Source organism: Rhincodon typus, chromosome 8, assembly GCF_021869965.1.
Source record: "Rhincodon typus isolate 14 chromosome 8, sRhiTyp1.1, whole genome shotgun sequence".
NCBI lineage: Eukaryota > Metazoa > Chordata > Chondrichthyes > Orectolobiformes > Rhincodontidae > Rhincodon > Rhincodon typus.
Window position 1 is genome coordinate 33284701 of NC_063339.1, and position 22954 is coordinate 33307654.

General features: G+C 39.5%; 1 protein-coding gene across 2 annotated transcripts in view; it reads left to right on the plus strand.

Moving 5' to 3' along the window:
• The window catches only part of dync1h1 (dynein, cytoplasmic 1, heavy chain 1), a 136575-nt gene that overhangs the window by 81281 nt on the left and 32340 nt on the right, over positions 1 to 22954 (plus strand). For both annotated transcript variants that reach the window (XM_048599652.1, XM_048599650.1), the window contains exons 27-49: positions 287 to 569; positions 1642 to 1742; positions 2165 to 2324; positions 6247 to 6490; positions 6648 to 6831; positions 7184 to 7396; positions 7490 to 7728; positions 8078 to 8234; positions 8328 to 8555; positions 11828 to 12058; positions 12164 to 12304; positions 13079 to 13312; positions 13469 to 13675; positions 13761 to 13882; positions 14366 to 14531; positions 15235 to 15398; positions 15513 to 15642; positions 17502 to 17635; positions 19897 to 20011; positions 20105 to 20266; positions 20610 to 20824; positions 21856 to 22060; positions 22600 to 22773. In XM_048599652.1, the coding sequence (XP_048455609.1) occupies positions 287 to 569; positions 1642 to 1742; positions 2165 to 2324; positions 6247 to 6490; positions 6648 to 6831; positions 7184 to 7396; positions 7490 to 7728; positions 8078 to 8234; positions 8328 to 8555; positions 11828 to 12058; positions 12164 to 12304; positions 13079 to 13312; positions 13469 to 13675; positions 13761 to 13882; positions 14366 to 14531; positions 15235 to 15398; positions 15513 to 15642; positions 17502 to 17635; positions 19897 to 20011; positions 20105 to 20266; positions 20610 to 20824; positions 21856 to 22060; positions 22600 to 22773 (4209 nt within the window). The remainder of the gene's footprint in view (positions 1 to 286; positions 570 to 1641; positions 1743 to 2164; positions 2325 to 6246; positions 6491 to 6647; positions 6832 to 7183; positions 7397 to 7489; positions 7729 to 8077; positions 8235 to 8327; positions 8556 to 11827; positions 12059 to 12163; positions 12305 to 13078; positions 13313 to 13468; positions 13676 to 13760; positions 13883 to 14365; positions 14532 to 15234; positions 15399 to 15512; positions 15643 to 17501; positions 17636 to 19896; positions 20012 to 20104; positions 20267 to 20609; positions 20825 to 21855; positions 22061 to 22599; positions 22774 to 22954) is intronic.

Consider the following 22954-nt stretch of genomic DNA (forward strand, 5'->3'; position numbering starts at 1 on the left):
TGAATTATGTTTGTGTTACTTAGTGTGTGTTTGTACTTTGATTATGGCTACACTCCTGATTCCATAGGTGCCGATTTAATAAAAAGCTTGCTTTGTAACACTTTTAAATGCACATTCTCAATTTGTCTTCAATATATCTCGTTTTTCCTAAATCAGTGTTTGTTTTCAATATTTAATGTATGACATGCAAATGCATAATTGATTCAAATTTTGACAGAATTGCACAAACGTAAACTGGGTAAAATGAACACATTTAGCTTTAATTACTAAATATTTTTTGTTACAGATTACTGAATTAGTACATCAGAGAGATGTCACAAGAATGCTGATCAAGAACAAAGTAGATCAACCTAAATCTTTTGACTGGCTCAGTCAAATGCGATTCTACTTTGATCCCAAACAAACTGATGTCTTACAGCAGCTATCCATACAAATGGCTAATGCAAAATTCAACTATGGTTTTGAGTACCTTGGTGTTCAAGATAAACTTGTACAAACTCCCCTTACAGACCGTTGTTACTTGACGATGACACAGGCTTTGGAAGCTCGTCTTGGTGGTTCTCCATTTGGTAGGTGGTGAAATATTTGTTCAAGGCTTGAAATACTTATGTTTTTGTGGTTTAGCTACACTAAGAACATTAAATGACCTCTCATATATATTAGTGATGTCTAGAGATCATCCATGAAATACACCAAAGATCCCTTGTTTGCCTCCTGGACTATGGTGATTAGCATAACCAGGGCAGTGGACAGCAATAGGGTAGAGAGCAAAAAATAAGTGCATCTCATGATTATAGTCTGGTAAACAATCCTATAAAGCTGATCTAGTGACATCCGATGGCATGAGAATCAAGCTTGGCAGTACTGCTCTCCACAGTAAGGCTGACACACATGGCAATGTCTTTGGCCAGTAAAAACACCTTAAAACATTGGCCACCACCAATGTTTTTTCAGTTCTTATTTGAATTTTTCTTGCATGAATGTTTCAAATGACCAAAAGAAAGCGTCCCCAAAGCAGAGCACAAGTTTCTAACATGAGAAAATCCCTGTGATATCATACCATTAACAAAGTGTAAAATCCTCTTGATGTATTTTCAGAAAGTTGCAAACCTCAAGTGGTGTTTGCTATATCTTGAGGGTATTATGTTTGTAAAATGCACTTAGTCAGATTTCAATACAATTAAATATAGTCTTCTGCCAGAAAATTAAATAAGGATAACAGTAGAACTGAAGAAAGGTGTTGAGATACATACAGGATTAAATGACAGCCTGGAAAGGAAATCAGAGCTGGGCAATGACCGCAAAGTATATAAGCTATATGAAAACACAAACTCATCTGTTGAAAAGTCCAAACTGTCATCACTTTGAAGATGACTCAAAAGGTACTTCCTAAATGGTTCTAATAATAGATTTTTCAGTGACTCTTTTAATACAGCTCTACTGTTGGATTCCAGTTTCTACATGTATACATGGTGTCAATCTATTGATGCTGTTTTCCTCAAATGCAGCCTTCCCAAAATTGTACATTTCGTTGTGGACAAATAATTTTAAAACCGGCATTTAATTTTCTAGCAATGTTACCTTGATGGTTTTTACATTTCAAGCTTAATTCTTTATGTTCCAAACTTTGTTCTACTCCAGGTCCTGCGGGTACTGGCAAAACTGAATCGGTCAAGGCACTTGGACACCAACTTGGACGCTTTGTTCTAGTTTTCAACTGCGATGAGACTTTTGATTTCCAGGTGCTGTAACTGATTTTAATAATGTGGTGTAAATCTTCCAATTGTTTTCTATTTGAAGTTGAAGCCAATTTTCAGAAATACTGTTCTAGTGCAATGGAGTTGTATCTGTATAATGAGCAGTTGAGATGTTATTGTTTATTTCAATATGTTAATCATTATAGTATTTAGTCTTAACTGTTATACCTCCAAACAAGGTGTATAGAAAAGGGGGTGCGGTTCTGAAGTGGGAAAGATTTTACCAAGTAACCTCTTGAATTGGTTAGTTTATATCCCAGAAAGAAATAGCAAAATCATTCAAAACTTGTGTATTTGTTGATTTTGTTTGATTCTAAATTCTTCCAAGTTTTACATAAAATTCACAAAATGCTTCTAGTTTTTTTGGTTTTTTCCTACATAATTGGTTTTTTTTTCCATAACTTTAGGCCATGGGTCGAATATTTGTGGGTCTCTGCCAGGTGGGAGCTTGGGGCTGTTTTGATGAATTCAATCGCCTTGAAGAACGTATGCTGTCAGCTGTATCCCAGCAAATACAGTGCATCCAGGAAGCACTCCGTGAACACTCTAATCCCAGCCGTGACCGAAGTATGTAATTCTTTGTATTATTTAATATATTGCTGTCCAAATCTCTTCCCTCCCCTCCCCTAGATATTGGAACTTCTGTACAGTGCATTAACTTTACTTTAACCACTACTTTTACACCTTGCAGCAAGTTTTTTTTTACTATAACCATATAGTAATTCAGCATTAAACTACACAGCCTTCAGTTGTTCAAACTTGCACCGCAAAACAGAATGGTACAGACCAACAGCTACTTTGTGTGTGTGTAAAAACAGCAAAAAAAAAACTTTTATGGAGAAGGCAGTAAAATAAAACTAACTAGTGGGGATTTATGCCAAGACTTGATTCAAAACTAGGCAGAGACCCTCCAAAATTGAATTGAATTGAAAGGTGAGGATGAGTGACTTGAAAGCAGTAGTTATGAAGAATGGAACTGGGACAAATGAAAGCTCTCGTATCAGTGATTGTTTGAAGGGAGGATATGCACAAGAGTTCATGGTTTGGGGTATTTTTGGATGTAGGAAATAATCTTGTGTGGGAGAAGTTTGTGATAGAGCCAAGACACTAGAACAATTGGAAGATCATTTTTATGTTGTGTTGTGAGACAGCATAGATCAGTGAAGGTGATGAATAAGTGAAACTTAGTAAAGAAGGAGACTAGGGAAGAAATTGCAGAGATTTTTGCTTCAACTTTAACCACTGGTGAAGTTCCAGAAGACTGGAGGATGACTAATGTTGTTAGATTGTTTAAGAAGTGTTGTTACATTGTTTAAGACAAGCCAGGGAACTGCAAGCCAGTGAGCCTGACGTCAGTGATGAGCAAGTTATTGGAGAGGATACGGAGGGACAGGATCAACCAACATTTGGATAGTCCGGTTCTCATGGATAGTCAGCATGGATTTGTGCGCGGGAAGTCATGTCTGACAAATCTGAGTTTTTTGACTTGAGGTAACCTAGAGGATAGATGAGGGAAGGGCAGTGGATTTGTTTATATGGACTTTAGTAAGGTCTTTGACAAGGTCCCGCAAGGCAGGTAGTCATGAAGGTTAGGTTGCATGGGATCCAGGGAGAGCTAGCTAATTGGATTCAAAACTGGCTCAGTGGTAGGAAGCAGAGGGTGATGGTTGAAGGTTGTTTCTCAGACTTTGGATGCCTGTGGCTACTGGTGTGCCACAGGGGTCAGTGCTGGGACCTTTTGTTATTTGTTATTTACATAAATGATCTGGATGTGAATGTACAAAGCATGAGATGTAAGTTTGCAGGCGATGCAAAATTAAGAGGTATCATTAATAACGAAGAAGGTATCAAAAATTAGGATTTTTGATCAGATGGGGAAGTGGGCTGAGGATTGGCAAATGCAATTCAATAAAGGTAACTGAGATGTTGTGCTTTGGAAAGTCAAATCAAGGTAGTAAATGGTAAGGGCCTGAAGAGTGTTGTGGAACAGACACCTAGGAGTACAAGTACATAGTTTATTGAAAGCTGCGTCACAGGTGGACAGGGTGGGTGAAGAAAACATTTAACATGCTGGCCTTTATCGGTCTAGGAATTAAGACATTACGTTACAATTGTATAAGTTGTTGGTGAGGCTGCCCTTGGAGTATTGTGTACAGTTTTGGTCACCCTTTTGTAGGAAAGACATTGTAAAACTGGAAAATGTGCAAAGAAGATTTACGAGGATGTTGCCAGGACTAGTAAGCCTGAGTGATAGGGAGAGGCTGGCCAGGATAGGACTTAATTCCTTGGAACATAGGAGAATGAGGGGTTACCTTACTGAGGTGTATAAAATCATGAGGGGCATAGATAGGATGAATGCACATAGTCTTTTTCCCAGGGATGGGAAATTGAAAACTAGAGGGTATAGGTTTAAGATGAGAGGAGAAAGATTTAAGAAGGACCTGGGGGGCAACTTCTTCACAGTGGTGCGTATATGAAATGGATTGCCAGAGAAAGTGGTTGAGGCAACATTTAAAAAAACATTTGGATAGGTACATGGATGAGAAGGATATGGACCAAATGCAGGCAGTTAAAACTAGCTGAGTGGGTACCATGGTCAGCATGGACCAGTTTGGGCCGAAGGGCCTATTTCCATGTTGTATTACTCTACGACTCTAATTGACTCTAAATGTGTGAAAATATGTATAAGGGTCTCAGCAGCTACAAGTCCAAAGGAAAGTTGAGATGAAGGTCAGCAGGAGACGAAAATATGGCGCTTGATGCTCAGCTGTGGGTTTTGCATAGGTGGAAATATTTGTACAATCTGAATCAGCCTGAAGAAACAGTATAAACTACAAAGCCTCCAACAACAGCTGACTGCAGACTTTCAACTAATTTAACACCCACAACTTGATAGTTTGGACCAGTTGTTAGTCTACAGAAGTAACTGGGATGTAGCAGTGATGGAGGAAAAACATGTGTTCCGTTAACTTCTAATTGGAAATTGACCATGTGTCTGCAGATAATAAAGATACATTCGGTGAGAATAGCACCTTAGCAGATTTGAAGTGAATGCAAGCAGGACAGGGAGAGAAAAGTTTGTTAAATATGCCTTGAGAAAGGAATGAATGCTGCTTGAAGACGAGGGAGTATTGGATTGAATCGGTTGGGTTGGAAGGTGTAGAAAAGAGATGATGTAAAGATAACTAACTTAATCCTGCAACTAATGGTTGTTTTCTACCTAATCAAAGAAATCTAGTAGCTTGGGTGTAAGTTACATGCATGGGAACTGGTGGCAGCCTTCAGTCTTGTACGAGGATGGCTAGCTGTGAGAGAGACTCAGGAGTCTGACTTTGTCATGGCTGCCTTTGCTGCACAGGAAGACAAGCTGAGAAGCTGCATGATTTCCTGGCCTCTCTTTACTGTTTGAGCCCTCTTGGCAAATTGAGCTCACCTCTCTTGTTCTGCTTTTCAACTCCTTTCCAGGCAGTTAGCCTCTGCAGGTCACAGCCATTAGCAACTGACTCCCAGTTGTCCATGGCAATTCCCACTGTTCTAATGTCCTACTTACGGGAATCGTTACAATCAAGATGTGATGGCTTTGTTTATGGGTTACTATCCTTTGATACGCATGATTGAGTCAAAGCAGATATAGTTGACTTAACAATGAGTGTATGGTGATGGAATTAGTATACTCCAGTAATTTTCAGTTGGTGACCTTGTCCTGCAAAGGTTACTGACACAATAGACATGAAAACGGTTTTAGCCTTTTCTCCTTCCTATCATGTGTTGCCTGAGTCTTATAATAGGGGAGTACACTGGAAAGGGTCAAATGCATATTTTTCCAGGATTGTGCAAGGTCCTGGAGGATTGAATTATGAGGGTGGGTTTTATAAGCTTGGCTTGTATTTCCTTGAATTCAACAGCAGGAGGAGTAAACTAAGTATGTAGAATGGTAAATGACTTGATGGGGGTAAATGTAAATTTTTTATCTTTTGGAATAATGTGGGATGATTGGACACCATCTTCAGTATAATGTAAACCAAATATAAATGAAATCACAAGCACTTGATCACAAAGGAATCCTCAAATTTATAGAAGCTGAGATTCATGGAGTTTAGTCATGTATGCGTTTTAAGGAAAATGTTAAAGTTGGGCAAGAGAGTTATGGGACAAAAACAGAAATTGCTTGAAATGCTCAGCAGATCTGGCAGCATCTGTGGTGAGAAACCAGAATATTTCTGGTTGAGTGATCTTTCCTTGCTTGACCAGAAATGTTAACTCTGATTTCACTCCTCAGATGCTGCCAGACCTGCTGAACTTTACCAGCAATTTCTGTTTGTTTCTGATTTACAGCATCCACAGTTCTTTTTTTGGTTTTTAGAGTTGGAGAACAGTTCAGACGTGAACTACTGGAATGATGCAACAGCTTCAAAGTGCTGAATAGTCTATTCCTGTTCTTGTGTGCAGCATTGAATTTGCAGCTTGAATTTTGTTAATTTTCTTTTAGGTTCTCCTACAATCACATGTGAGCTGCTGAACAAACAAGTGAAAGTCAGAGCAGATATGGCTATTTTCATAACTATGAATCCGGGCTATGCTGGACGCTCCAATCTACCAGACAACTTGAAAAAACTATTCCGTAGTCTGGCAATGACAAAACCTGATCGCCAACTTATTGCACAGGTTATGTTATACTCTCAAGGATTCCGAACAGCTGAAACCCTTGCAAACAAGATTGTTCCATTCTTCAAGTAAGCATCTTAAGCTTCGCAGTAGTGTTTCTCCAAAAATACCTTTTGGTATAAATGAAAGAAATGTAAATTTCACGTGTTTATAAAATGTTTGATTTGATATTCTATTTCAATAACTGGCATACACTGAAATTTTTTTCAAAAATTTCTTTTTAAGGCTTTGTGATGAGCAGCTGTCATCTCAGAGCCACTACGATTTTGGTCTTCGAGCCCTGAAGAGTGTGCTAGTAAGTGCAGGTAATGTGAAGCGAGAGAGGATTCAGAAGATAAAGAAAGAGAAAGGAGAACGTGGTGAAGATGTTGATGAGGCAGAAATTGCAGAGAATCTACCTGAGCAAGAGGTTAGTTATTTGTTGCAGTTCTGTCATTTACTTCTCAAATTAGCTTGAACCGTGTATTTGAAAGAAAAATGTGTGTTATATAATACTGTATTTGATTGCTGTTCTGTTGGTGTTTTATAATGTTATCACTTGTTTTGATGTTCTTCAAGCCCAAGCAAGTTGAGAAATGTCTTTCCTGAATGTCTTTTTAAACTTTGGTTGTTATACTCATACTTGCTCATATTTTCTCCTTGGGGGGAAAAAAATAAGCATTTCTGACCTCTGTCAATTAAATGTTCACTTTAGATTTTGTTAACATCCATGAAACCATCGTGTTGAGTAAATAGTCCTGAATTGATCAATCTGTCCACAGATTCTAATCCAGAGTGTCTGTGAAACGATGGTTCCCAAGCTTGTTGCAGAAGATATCCCATTGCTTTTTAGTCTTTTGTCTGATGTATTCCCTGGAGTACAGTACCATCGTGGAGCAATGACTAAACTGCGTGAGGAGCTGAAGAAGGTTTGTCAAGAAATGTACCTTACCTATGGTGATGGTGAGGATGTTGGTGGAATGTGGGTTGAAAAGGTGAGTTCTGGATATTTCTCTCAACTTTGTTTTATCTACCGTTTAATTTTTCTTTAACCGCTTGGTAACTTTTAATTACATGTTCTACATTAGGTGCTTCAACTATATCAGATTTCTCAAATTAACCATGGTTTGATGATGGTGGGACCTTCGGGCAGTGGAAAAAGTATGGCCTGGAGAGTTTTACTAAAGGCCCTTGAACGGCTTGAGGGAGTGGAAGGAGTTGCTCACATCATTGATCCAAAAGCTATCAGCAAGGACCATTTGTATGGAACATTAGACCCAAATACCAGAGAATGGACTGATGGACTGTTTACACATGTGCTTAGAAAGTAAGTTGATCTTTGTTTTCACAGGGTAGCTTCTCTGCATTTAATGCTCTCTCTCGCTTCCAGCAAGGATCTAAGTTTTTTTTTTTTTTTTTTTTTTCTTTTTTTTTTGTTATTTTCTCTCCTGCCTCTGATGGGTATTGAGCTGCAAACCAATAACTCGGGTGGAAAACGGACTTGGAGACTTCCTGGGCTGTGTGGTTCAATTATTGTAGATAAAGTTGCTCAGCCATCCATTGGAAGCTTACTTTTTTCCTCCAATTATTTCAAAATCAACATCAATTATGTTTAATGTTCAAAATGCATATTTCAACATGATGTCAAATGTTACGCAAATCATATTTTTGTTTAGGATTATCGACAATGTACGAGGTGAGCTGCAGAAACGTCAGTGGATCATCTTTGATGGTGATGTGGATCCTGAATGGGTAGAAAATTTGAATTCCGTTCTCGATGATAACAAATTGCTTACCCTGCCCAATGGAGAGCGTCTCAGCCTTCCATCAAACGTAAGTATTTTTGCAAAGGATTGATACAGAATTGTGTTGAATAGAATTTATGCTCCTCCAAAAAGCTGATCACCTTAATTTTATTTTCAATAGGTGCGAATTATGTTTGAAGTTCAAGACTTGAAGTATGCTACGTTGGCCACTGTATCCAGGTGTGGAATGGTATGGTTTAGTGAGGATGTTCTCAGTACTGATATGATCTTCAATAACTTCTTGGCTAGACTACGTAACATACCTCTGGATGAGGGAGAAGATGAGGCCCAACGTAGACGCAAAGGCAAAGAGGATGAGGAACAAGAAGCAGCTTCCCCAATGCTTCAGGTACCAAACTAGTTTGAATTTTCTGCATAATAATGTCATTTGCTTTGGTTCCAGAGCAGAAAGGTTCCTTTTATGTTTGCATCCTGAATCAGTTTGGCAGAGATTGAATCTTTATAAAATGACTTTTTATTTTTCTGTGGCTGTGTTTATTATCACCAACACCCCTAATAGATGTAGTTATGTAATAACCTTCTGTGTTTGTGTTGGTATTATTAAGTCTTTCACACTTGGAATTTATGAAAGTATTTTTCCTGTTAACTTATTCAAAGTAAGCCTTTCACGTTCCATATTTTTTATGCATTCATTGAAGCAATTAGTTGGATCATTAATTTGTGTGAAAAATGATGCAAAGTAAATGTTGAATTTTCCAGTAATAATTATTTAAAGTAGGAAAACCACTTGTAAACAGCTTGCTGAAACCTTGGTAAAAATTGAATGTAGTATGTTGACTGTTGCCTCAGTAAGCGGTTTTCAGACTACGTGTTTGTACTCTGTGTCTCCATACGTGGAAAGAATATAAGGTTGCAGCTACCCTGAATGCTGCCTCTTTACAGAAAGTTCCCTCTACCCTTGGCATGGTGAATATTAAATGTGTATAAACTCCAATAAACTGGTTAGGAATGGGTAAAGTTACATGATGCATAAAGAACGTGGTACTCCCAAAAATCATCTAGTGGATTAACCAAGATTCTGGTCTAGTGCTTTAGTCACTCCACCCTGAGCCACCACGTGGCTCATGCTGTGAAAACAGATTCTCCCTTACTGGACAGCTGGTGCCGTGACTTCCTGAACCTTAGCTGTTTGATGGCCTTGGGACTGACTGAAGGAGCTCCTCCAGCTCAGTCAATTGTAAGTTCCCCTCTCCTGCTTTTGCTACTACAGACTCAGATTCTGCTGCTTAAAGGACAGTGAGAAGAAACCTATGATTGAAGGATCTGCAACAGCATGAGAGACAGAACCTGATCAGAGTTACTTCTCTAAACACAGTTTCTCAGTTCAACTATTCTCCAGAGATAACAAGATGTAGAGCTGGATGAACACAGCAGGCCAAACAGCATCAGAGGAGCAGGAAGGCTGACGTTTCGGGCCTAGACCCTTCTTCAGAAATGAGGGAGGGGAAGGGGGTTCTGAAATAAATAGGGAGAGAGGGGGAAGTGGATAGAAGATGGATAGAGGAGAAGATAGGTGGAGAGGAGACAGACCGGTCAAAGAGGTGGGGATGGAGCCAGTAAAGGTGAGTGTAGGTGGGGAGGTAGGGAGGAGGTAAGTCAGTCCAGGGAGGACGGACAGGTCAAGGGGGCGGGATGAGGTTAGTAGGTAGGAGATGGGGGTGGGGCTTGAGGTGGGAGGAGGGGATAGGTGGGAGGAAGGACAAGTTAGGGAGGCGGGGACAAGCTGGGCTGGTTTTGGGATGCGGTAGGGGGAGGGGAGATTTTGAAGCTTGTGAAGTCCACATTGATACCATTGGGCTGCAGGGTTCCCAAGCGGAATATGAGTTGCTGTTCCTGCAACCTTCGGGTAGCATTGTTGTGGTAGTGCAGGAGGCCCAGGATGGACATGTCGTCTGCGGAATGGGAGGGGGAGTTGAAATGGTTCGCGACTGGAAGGTTCAGTTGTTTAGTGCAAACCGAGCATAGGTGTTCTGCAAAGCGGTCCCCAAGCCTCCACTTGGTTTCCCCGACGTAGAGGAGGCCCCAACGGGAACGGTGGATGCAGTATACCACATTAGCAGATGTGCAGGTGAAATCTACTTGATGTGGAAAGTCTTCTTGGGGCCTGGGATGGGAGTGAGGGGGGAGGTGTAGGGGCAGGTGTAGCACTTCCTGCGGTTGCATGGAAAAGTGCCGGGTGAGGTGGGGCTGGAGGGGAGTGTGGAGCGGACAAGGGAGTCACGGAGAGAGTGGTCCCTCCAGAAAGCAGATAACGGTGGGGAGGGAAAAACGTCTTTGGTGGGGTCAGATTGCAGATGGTGGAAGTGTCGGAGGATGATGCGTTGGATCCGGAGGTTGGTGGGGTGGTACGTGAGGACGAGGGGATTCTGTTTTGGTTGTTATTGCAGGGAGTGGGTGTGAGGATGAGATGCGGGAGACGTGGTCGAGGGCGTTCTCGACCACTGAGGGGAGGGGAGTTGCAGTCCTTGAAAAACGAGGACATCTGAGATGTACGGGAGTGGAATGCCTCATCCTGGGAGTAGATGCAGCGGAGGCGAAGGAATTGGGAATAGGGGGTGGCATTTTTGCAGGAAGGTGGTTGGGAGGAGGTGTATTCTAGGTAGCTGTGGGAGTCGGAAATGGATATTGGTTTCTAGGTGGTTGCCAGAGATGGAGACAGAGGTCCAGGAAGAGGAGAGAGGTATGAGAGATGGTCCAGGTGAACTTAAGGTTGGGGTGGAAGGTGTTGGTGAAGTGGATGAACTGTTCGAGCTCCTCCTGGGAGCACGAGGCGGCGCGGATACAGTCATCAATGTAACGGAGGAAGAGGTGGGATTTAGGGCCAGTGTAGGTACGGAAGAGGGATTGTTCCACGTAACCTACAAAGAGGCAGGCGTAGCTTGGGCCCATGCAGGTATCCATGGCCACCCCCTATGTCTGTAGGAAGTGGGAGGAATTGAAAGAGAAGTTGAGGGTGAGGATGAGCCCCCTTGACCTGTCCGTCCTCCCTGGACTGACCTATCTCCTCCCTACCTCCCCACCTACAGTCACCTTTTACTGGCTCCATCCCTGCCTCTTTGACCGGTCTGTCGTCTCTCCACCTATCTTCTCCTTTTATCCATCTTCTATCTGCCTCCCCCCTCTCCCTATTTATTTCAGAACCCCCCTTCCCCTCCCCCATTTCTGAAGAAGGGTCTAGGCCCGAAACCTCAGCCTTCCTGCTCCTCTGATGCCGCTTGGCCTGCTGTGTTCATTCAGCTCTACACCTTGTTATCTCAGATTCTTCAGCATCTGCAGTTCCTACTATCTCCAAGTATTCTCCAATTGGTTGTCCCTGAGTTTTCCTGATTATTGGAATGAAGTTGTAGTGGCGTTAGATTGAAAGAAATAGTACTGTGTATTTCCCTGTTGAATAACAGAAAACTTGAACTGTATTTTCCCATTTTTTATTCTTGCAAATCTGTTTTATACTTTTTTGTTCTTTTACTAATTTGAGTATCTTTTCTAGGACCATTTTAAGAAAATTTTTATTAGTGACATCTGTAAATGTATCATTTTACCTTCCAGCCAATAACTACAAAATTTGCACTGTAGGCAATGATTTAAACTTTTTTTTAACAGATACAGAGAGATGCAGCAACTGTTTTGCAGCCATACTTCACTTCAAATGGATTGATTATCAAAGCAGTAGAACACGCTGCTAAGATGGAACACATTATGGATTTTACCCGATTACGATGTCTTGGTTCCCTCTTTTCTATGATGCACCAAGGTTGCAGGAATATTGCATTGTACAATGCTAATCATCCTGATTTTCCAATGCCGAATGATCAGTTGGAACGATACATCCAGGTATGACCTTCTGCACGTCTTAGATTTGTCTATGTAAAAATGAGCAAATGTACCCTGTCATCTAACTGTCCCTTTTTAAATGTTCATGTTATTATGTTTTCTTAGAAATACCTAATTTATGCCATTCTTTGGTCACTTTCGGGTGATGCACGGTTGAAGATGAGAGCAGAACTTGGTGAATACATCAGACGAATTACCACCATTCCACTGCCAAGCACACCTAACATGCCTATCATTGATTTTGAGGTAGGTAGTCTATTTTATGAAGTTCTAATCCCTATTGTTTGCATATTTGGAATATTCTGTAATTTGTTTTGAATATCTAGTACTTATTGATCTTTGATCTGCTTCTGGGCAAGTGATTTGTAATGCAAATTTCACATGTTTGATTCAGATTGTTTCCATTATTCAGTCTCTCCATATAACAGAAGTTTCTTATTCCTGGTAACGGTTCTCTCTTGCAGTATCTCTAAGGCCTTGACGTACTTCTGAAATGCATTGCCCAACATTTAACAGACCATTTCAATTGAGCCTTGTATAAAGCTTAATATAAATTCCCTGGTTCTATATTTATGCTTTCTTAACCACTTCAACTTGTCCTGCCACCTTCGGATGTCGGTGTGCATGCACTCCGGTTTTTGCTGGTCATATATGCTCTTTAAAATTGTACCATTTTGTATGATGTCACTCATTCTTATGACTAAAATGAATCACTTCATCTGCTGAATTCCATCCAGTTCACCTTCCAGTTAGACTCCCCACCAGTTGTCTCTAATGGGAAAGCAGCCCAATAGTTCTGTGGGACTGTGGTGACCGTACTTTTTACATGTTTGGATGCTAGTAGTGAATGGTCAGGACTGTCTTGTTTTGATGGAGCAAATAAGATAGGTTTCACTCAGTACAACACCTTGACAATGGAATGATTTCTTTGTCATAGTTACTGATCACTAAAGTGAATTGAGCAGACTAAAGTTGAAAATAATAAACTTGGTTTTGTGACACACCTTTTTTAAAATTTAGGTATCTATTACTGGAGAGTGGGTTCCTTGGCAGTCCAAGGTGCCCCAGATTGAAGTGGAGACTCACAAAGTTGCTGCACCGGATGTTGTTGTACCAACTCTGGATACGGTCCGTCATGAAGCTCTTCTGTACACATGGTTGGCTGAACATAAACCATTGGTTTTATGTGGCCCACCTGGTTCTGGCAAGACGATGACTCTTTTCAGTGCATTAAGAGCTCTACCAGATATGGAGGTAAGAATTGGCATCTTCTGAATTGCTTTTGTACATTTGGCATTAAAATAAAATTGAACAGTTGTTTCTAGAATATCCACTCAGCTGCTTCTGGTCTCTGTTCATTTAAGTAATAAGCTTTAAAGCTATTTTAAGTGTTTGTCTCCATTTTATTAGGTTGTGGGTCTGAACTTCTCCAGTGCGACGACACCAGAGTTAGTTCTGAAAACATTTGATCACTACTGCGAATATCGTCGGACTCCGAATGGAGTTGTCTTAGCGCCTGTGCAGCTTGGCAAATGGCTTGTGCTTTTCTGTGATGAAATCAATCTTCCAGACATGGACAAATATGGCACTCAAAGAGTTATATCCTTCATTAGGCAGGTTAGTACGAGGAAGCTTTTGTAGATTAGAGTTAAAGCAGGTTAATTAATCACAGCATAATCATTGTGGGCCATCTTTGTTTCAGATGGTAGAACATGGAGGTTTCTTCCGTACTTCAGATCAGACTTGGGTTAAATTGGAAAGAATTCAATTTGTTGGAGCTTGCAATCCATCTACTGACCCAGGAAGGAAGCCACTTTCTCATAGGTAACAATTCTTCTGTTTGATTATCAATCTTAGTGTACAAGTGGCCAAAACGTTTGAATTATTTAAGGTACATAGAATGACTTATGTAAAGCTAAACAAAAATTAAAGAATGAGCTTTGATTGCAATGAAAAGGTTAAGAATTTTAATTACTAGTTTTCAGCTAACAGGATGTATCAAATTATTCACAAAACATAAATTGGCTGAAACCTAGCATAAAATAAACTTGTTTCTTGCTTCACATTCAATATATAATTTTTGTCAACTTTTCGAACTGTACCAGAATTTGTTCCTATTACATAATCAAGTTGTATCCATAAATTTCATGTTAATTTTTTTCTTCCTCACTGGTAGCCAGCTGGATAGCTTTGGTTTGATTTAAAAATACAGTGAAACCTTTGGATCAACTGTTCAAGCCTCTAAATTTATGTTGTTAAATCTGTAACTGATGGCTAGGAATGCTCTATTTTTCTACTTTGTTATAGGTTCCTACGCCATGTACCTGTTGTGTATGTGGACTATCCAGGACCAGCGTCTCTCACTCAGATTTATGGCACGTTCAACCGTGCTATGCTTAGACTCATTCCATCCTTGCGGACATATGCTGATCCCCTTACAGCAGCTATGGTGGAGTTCTACATGATGTCACAGGTAAGTTGTGTTTGTGATTTGGAGCTTTGAAGTTTCAAGTGAAGATGGTGTAACTCTTCAGATTAATATTAATATAGGCAAATTGTTTTAGCTTGATTATGGTGATGGGGCTCAAGTACACGAGATCCATATTCCTCAGGAATAGAGCGAATGGTGTGGGATTTTGTTTTTTTCAGTAGAATAGTGAACAATCTCCGAAGGGCAGTTGATTCAGTTCAGTTGGCACGTTTTTAAAGCAAATCTAAAAGCTGGATCATTAGTGGTAAAGTGAACAGGTGAACTCTTTGATATTCAGTGATATTATTCATTTGATGGTTAGAGAAGAATGGTGATATTTCTTAGAACACCGGATACAAAAATGCTATGTGAAAGTAGTGGATGATCAAAGTCTTACCAAGATAACTGCATGAAATTGACAAGATGCTGAAATTTCTTGTATATTACTTTCTATACTGGTATTAAGTTGGGTTGCCTTTGAATGATAGGTTGGACAATCTGCTCTTGATTAGAAGAGAACAATATATGTCACACGATTAATCATTAAAATATCTTAAATCTTTGAATCAGTACATTGTATTTCATATTTCTTGCATACATTTTGAATGTCTTGATCTATGATGATTTCAATTAAATGCAGTTTGTAATTTTGATGTGATGTAGAAACTGAACCTTGTTCAATAGTGCATATTCCATTATTTCATAGGAGCGTTTCACCCAAGACATACAGCCACACTACATTTACTCCCCTCGTGAAATGACACGTTGGGTGAGAGGAATCTTTGAGGCTTTGAGACCTTTAGAAACATTGGCAGTCGAAGGCTTGATTAGGATTTGGGCTCATGAGGCTCTGCGCTTGTTTCAAGACCGGTTTGTATTCTACAAGTTCAGCATTTTGTCAGTGTTATTGCTATTTTCAGTGTTTGCACTAAACTAAATTGAAATATGATTGCAGAAATTTGTTTCTTTTCCTCCGTATTTTAGACTTGTGGAGGATGAGGAAAGACAATGGACAGATGAGAATATTGATGTGGTTTCTCTCAAGCATTTCCCTAATATCGACAAAGACAAAGCTTTAACCAGACCCATTTTGTATAGCAACTGGCTATCCAAGGTAAGAGGTTGGCTGCAGAAACACGCTTCCATAAAACAACATTGTCAAACATTGGTCGTCCTTTTGAGTCTCGCAGCATGGCAACAGACCTTTTCAATCCAACTCCTCTGCACCGACCAGACATCGTAATCTGACCTAGTCCCATTTGGCCCATATCCCTGTAAACCCTTCCTGTTCTTCTATCAATCCAGCTGCCTTTTAAATGTTGTAATTGTACCAGCCTCCACCAATTCCTCTGGCAGCTTATCTCAAACACACCACCCTCTGCATGAACAAGTCACCCCTGGGGTCCTTTTGAAAATCTTTCTCCTCTCCCCTCACCTTAAACCTATGCTGTTTAGTTTTGGACTCCCCCCACCCTGGAAAAAAGACCTTGCCTATTCACTGTGTTCATGCCCCTCATTTTATAAACTTCTGTAAGGTCACTCCTCAGCCTCCAAAGCTATGGTGAAAAACCCCAGCCAATTCAGCCTGTCCCTATAGCTCAAACCCTCCAGTCCAGCAGCATCCCTGTAAATCTTCTCTGCACCCTCTCAAGTTTTCCCAACATCCATCCTATAGAAGGGTGACCAGGATTGGACGCAATATTCTAAAAGTGGCCTCACCAATGTCCTGTACAGCTGCAACATGACATCCCAAATCCTATACTCAGTATTTTGATCAACGAAGGCAAACGTGCCAAATGCCTCTTTCTGTCTACCTGCAATTTCACTTTCAATGAACTGTGCACCTCTGCCCCTAGGTCTCTTTGTTCGAATGTGCACAATCTGTTCATCTTCAGTTGAATCTTTTGTATTATGCTCTAAAAATTATTTATGAATATTTGTTTCTCAAATCTAAATAGTTGTAACTGATGACGACAAGGCGTAGAGCTGGTTGAACACAGCAGGCCAAGCAGCATCATAGGAGCAGGAAGGCTGACGTTTCGGGCCTAGACCCTCCTTCAGAAATTTCTGATGCTGCTTGGCCTGCTGTGTTCATCCAGCTCTACGCCTGGTTGTCTCAGATTCTCCAGCATCTGCAGTTCCTACTATCTCTGACACAGTTGTAACTGGTTTGGTTTAAACTTGGAACAAGCAAGCATGAACAAGAGACCTCTTGATTTTTAAATTATTAATATAGGAATGTTTTGGTACTTCTGGCTTACATTTTTAAACAAAAGTGAATCTGATTCCTCTTTGTGATCCGGGAATCAAAGAGTTATCCTCCATACAATTTGCTCCTATCAGTAAGTCATATTGGGTTTTAAAGCTCGCCATGGAAATTTTTGTTCACCATCCCGACTGGAAATCTATTTCACTTTTTGCACCTTCTTTCTGTGAAACTTCTGCAAAAATATATTATTTTCATTTGACTCTTCTTTCACTCCTTTAATGACTGAAAACAATTTAAAATTGTACCCCATGCTAGCCAGGAAATTGAACTCTGTCATATTCATGCTCTTACTTTGTGGGAAAATTAGTCAAGCCTTTCCAAAATCTTTGGTGGATTTCAGTAACTTTGTGCATTTGGTGATATCTACTCAATTCCTAGTGCAGTTATTTCCAAGACAAGTATTTTATTTTATTGCTGTGTTCCTTCATGTGCTGCTTTGATTATTCATTGTGTTCCCTCCTGTATCATCTCGGCTGTACCTATTAGCGAGTCCACAGTATTTTCTCTCACTGAGCATAACTTTTCCAATTATTGCTCAGCTAAAATAAATGTTTAAATGAAGTCTATGTTGACATAGCTTTTCCATTCCCCCAGGAAGTGATTTGTGGCCCAACGTTGCAATCATTCCTTTCCACGTAATATGCAGAATTGTCTATTGACTAGACTAGTCTATCTTTTTTCACAAAGTGCTGTGTTTATTTCAGGATTATATACCAGTGGATCAAGAAGAACTCAGAGACTATGTCAAAGCTAGGCTCAAAGTTTTCTATGAGGAGGAGCTAGATGTGCCCTTGGTATTATTTAATGAAGTATTGGATCATGTGTTGAGAATTGACAGGTAATTATGCACTGGAGTTAAGTAATCATTAACTAACTTTCAATAAACCTGTGAATTAAGAGGAGTTGGTATGACACTAAATAAAAACCAAAGGAACTGTGGATACTGTAAATCAGAAGAAAAACACATTGCTGGAAAGGCTCAGCAGGTCTGGCAGCAGCTGTGAAGAGAAATCTGAGTTCTGAGGAAGGGTACTCAACTCGAAACATTTAACTCTTGATTTCTGTCCACAGATGCTACCAGACCTGCTGAGCTTTTCTAGCAATTTGTTTTTGTTTCTGGTAAGATGCTAATTTGGGACTGTATTTGAATTTAATTGTACTCATGGAAATATACAATTTAGAAAACCATTATAGGACGGATTTGGAGACTGAACTACATTGCCAAAATACATAGAAATATAAAAGTAGAAGTAGAACCTTTTGTTTTTCAGTGCAGACTAAAGGGCAATATGTGAAAAGTTTAAGTTATAGAGGGTGTGAAAGGATAGCTTTCACGAGTAAACTCATTTCATTAAAGAACCAGGGAAAGGTGGGGTGTGTGTATATAAGATTAAGTCGAGGAAGCTTAGGCAGGAAAAATCTGCCCCTCCACCTCCAGGCCCTTTTTGTTTAAGATCTGGCCTTCTCTGATTTAAAGCCTAATTACTTAACCAAAAGTAGCAGCATCTAGCATTGGCTGACTGAATTTCATAAGCAAAATTTTCTCCGTTCCTCTATTTTGCCATCCAACACAAATGACTTTCTTCCTTTGAATTACTAAGCTATTTGTACCTGAAATGTACAGGTGGCTTAGATGAGTCTCCCCATCTTCTATCCTCAGTAAACATGAGCACATACAAAAGTCTCTGCTCCATATCCTGGCTTGTGCACAGTCCCACTCGACTACTTGCTGATCAACACTGGCTCAGTCCAACAACAGCCTAGTTTTAAAATTCTCATCCCTGTGTTCAAATCCTTTCATGTCCTTTCTCAGTAACCTTCCTCAGCCCTAAACTCTTCCGGGATTTCTACATTCCACCCAGTGTTGGCTCTGGTCAATTCCCTTAGTCCAGTGTTGTGTTTTATTTATAGCAGGAGTTTGAGGGGGACGGTGTGTGATCGAGGGATATAGGTTAGGTAGACGGGGGAAAAATCCTTTGCCTTCATAGAGGGATCAATAACAATGAAGCGGCTTAGATTTAAGGTAAATATGAAGGTGATTTTTTTTACCAGAGGTTGGTGGGAATATGGATTTCACTGCCTGTATGGGTGATAAAGGCAGAAACCCTGAACATTTAAAATGTGCATTTGTGATGTCCAGGTATGCAGGGCTATAGTCCCTAGTGCTGGAAAATGGGATTAGACTATTAGGTGATTGTTTTTGATCAGCATGGACATGGTGGTCAGAAGGGCCTTTTTTCTGTGCTGTAGATCTTTTTGATCCATACCGCTTTGACCAAGCCTTTAGTCGCCTATCCTAAAATCTCCTTTGTGGCTTTGATTAGATTTTGCCTGATTTTAAAAAACTTCTAACAAGCTTCACAGAAATTTTCTAACATTTAAAAAAAAAAAAAACAGATTTTAAGGAGCATCTTAAAGGCATTAAAGTGGGAGAGTTCTAGGGAATGAATCCCAATACTTGGGGCCTAGATAGCTAAAGGCTCAGCTGCCTGTAAGAAGGTGATGAATATTGGGAATATATCAAAGGTCTGAATTAGAGAAGCATTGCGATCCTGGATGTAGGTAGCTGATAATAGTATTCACATTCAAAGAAGTAGTGAAAGACAACAGGATAGAAAATAAGAATGGCTATGCTACTGAATGAAATCTAGAGTCCTAGACTAGTAGCATAGAAGGAGACAACAGGAATGTGGAGGAGGTGGTTTAAGGATGAGAATGGAGTTCATATTGAAAATGGCCCATGGAATTAAGGTCTGATTGGAGCAAGAGTTGAATTGCAGGTGCAGAGCCTACAAAATTGTGTAACTAATGCAACAGTTGTGAAACTGAAAACTGACTATTAATTTGATGGCTGGTTGAATGAAAGCATAGGAAGAGCACCAGGTTAATGCTATAGAATTGATGCTGGAAACTCTGAATGCAATTTTTTTTGTTTCTCACTATGAACTAATATGGGTAGAATTTGGTGATAATATATTGGTCTCTTCTATATAGTGTTCAAAACAAATTAAACTTAAGGTGTTTGATTTATCCTTGTAGTTAATTTTTGGGTTGCCATTCTAACAATTTAAAAATGTAACTTTTTATTTTTTTTCTTAGGATATTCCGGCAACCACAAGGCCATTTGCTGCTTATTGGAGTTAGTGGTGCAGGAAAAACAACACTCTCTCGTTTTGTTGCCTGGATGAATGGCCTTAGTGTTTATCAGATAAAGGTTTGTCTTGGTTTTTGTTTGCGAGAATAGGAAAAACTAAGTGTTTTAAAAGTTCATTTTCAGAAATTGAAATGTTAAAATATTTGTGTGCAGGTTCATAGGAAATATACAGGTGAGGATTTTGATGAAGATCTGAGAACAGTGTTGAGGCGCTCAGGCTGCAAAAATGAGAAAATTGCTTTCATTATGGATGAGTCAAATGTACTTGATTCGAGCTTCTTGGAACGCATGAATACACTGTTGGCCAATGGGGAGGTAAATATTAAACACGTTTGTTGTAAATATGAATTGTGCTTGCCAACTAATGACCTGCCATAGCTATTTTTATATAAGTTGTTTAATGCTGTAAACCTGCAAAATACTTTTAAGGCTGTTGATTTCTTGAACATTGAGTAGTTCTCATACCTTCGTATTTGTGCCGACATTTTGGTTCAGTGAAAATGTTAACATCAAAACAGAGGGGAGGAAGCTAAAATTCCCACAAGTATCCCACAGATGTGGCAGAATCTGTGAACAAAGAAATGGAGTTAGTATTTCGTGTCGATGGCTAATCATATCAAATATCCAGCATGTTAATTTATGATGTCCTGTTGAACAGGTGCCTGGGCTATTTGAAGGAGATGAGTATGCTACCTTAATGACTCAATGCAAAGAAGGCGCTCAAAAGGAAGGTTTAATGCTGGACACGCATGAGGAACTGTACAAGTGGTTCACGGGTCAGGTTATCCGCAACTTGCATGTTGTATTCACCATGAATCCATCATCTGAAGGCTTGAAAGATAGAGCTGCAACTTCTCCAGCCCTGTTTAACAGGTAGATTTTTGTACGGTTTGTCTACCTTTTCTAGTTACATTATGGTTAAAACTACAATACATGCCTGATTTAATTTGAGGCAGTTTTAAGATTCAACGGGTGGTGGATTCATAGTGCTTAACAAGAGTCCTGGAGCTCTAAAATAACTACATCAACTACTACTGAGCATTTTCGCTTACTTTTGAATCCTGAAACCAGCATCCATACCTATAGATCATCGATCAAACTGAGGCAAACACTGAGCACTTCTCCTTTATTTCTCTTTCCGTTTTCTCCTGTCCTTTCCAGATGAGCCCTTTTAAACAGCGTGTTTATTTGCTTGTGGGTGTCTTTCATTTTTAGTTTTGGCTGTTTGTTGCACAGTTGGGTAATATTCCTTGAATCAATCCAAACAAGGAATAAGAGTAGGACACTTAGCCATTCAAGCCTGTTCTGGCATTCAATAAGAATGTGGTTGGTCTGATTTTAACCTCCACCACATGTTGCCAATAATCTTTCATCTCCTTGATAATAGTCACGCTATCTACCTCTGCCTTAAAAAATTTAAAGGTTTTGCATCTACTGCCTTTTGAAGAAAGAAATTCAAAGACTCATCCCTCAGAAAAATGTTTCCTCAACCCTGTTATAAAAGGGCGCCATCATATTTTTAAACCATGACCTCTAGTTCTACATTCTCCCACAAGAGGAAACACACTTTTAATCCGGTCAAGTACCCTCAGGATCATTTTATGTTTCAATTAAGTCACCTCTTCTAAACTCCAAAGAATACAGGCCTACTCCTGGCCTTTCCTTGTAAGGCCATCTGCTCATTTCAGGATAGAAGTCAAGCCAGTACCCAAAATGCAAACCCAAGGTAGATTTTCATACTAAGCTGTGCTAAGTGAAGCATACTAATTTTCTTTAGTAGTTATAAATCGTCTTTATTTGGTTCAAAAGTTATAAATAACTTTGTATAGAATTAATTAAATGAACTGAAATTTAAATCATAGAATGTTTTCTTTGGAAGTAACTTTTTCTTTAAAATCCATTAGATGTGTCTTGAACTGGTTTGGAGACTGGTCCACTGAAGCCTTGTATCAAGTTGGCAAAGAGTTCACCAGCAAAATGGACCTTGAAAAACCCAATTATGTTGTCCCTGACTACATGCCAATTGCGTATGATAAGCTTCCTCAACCACCATCTCACAGAGAGGCTATTGTTAACAGTTGTGTTTTTGTTCATCTGACATTGCATCAGGTGAGAGTACTGAAGGCAGACGATATCAGCAATACTGATTCCCTTTTTAAATATGAAAAGTGTACCCTCATAAATGAAATCTCACTTTTTAAGCATGTCTGCATTTGAGCAGATATGTAAAGGCTTTTTCAAAATGCGAAATAGCCTGTGTCTCTTCACATGAAGATCTCAGTAGTAAATGGATTTTAAATACTTTGGGTCTGAAGTCAGCGGTCTTAACTTTTTTTTTGCAATTTGAAAGCCTTTTGGTATATTTTGATTACAAATATGTTAGTGATAAAAGTTTAATAGGTTTTATTGCCTATTTGGATGATACTTTAAGGTTTTTTAGAATCAATTTTTAAAATTTTGACATCTCCAAGATATTGAGATCATTTACTATTTTTCCCTCGTTTTGAATAGTATCTGATTTTGTTGTTGTTCATGCATTTTAGCAGCAGTTACAGGAATATTTTGATAATACATTTATTTGAGCATAGATTGCAAAAATGTTTGCAGAATATCTTAAATCAGTTAAATTTAACTTTTTTTCTTTTCAGGCAAATACTCGATTGGCCAAACGTGGAGGCAGAATAATGGCAATCACTCCTCGCCATTATCTGGATTTCATTAACCACTATGCCAACATGTTCAATGAAAAACGTAGTGAACTGGAGGAGCAACAGATGCATTTGAATGTTGGTCTCAGAAAGATTAAGGAAACAGTTGACCAGGTACAGTTAGTGAATCATAAAAATCTCACTGCATAATAATTTTCAGCTTTAAATAAAAATTATGAATCCAGGCTTCCATTTGCATTCGGAGATAGTAGGAACTGCAGATGCTGGAGAATCCGAGACAACAAGGTGCAGGGCTGGATGAACACAGCAGGCCAAGCAGCATCATAGGAACTGC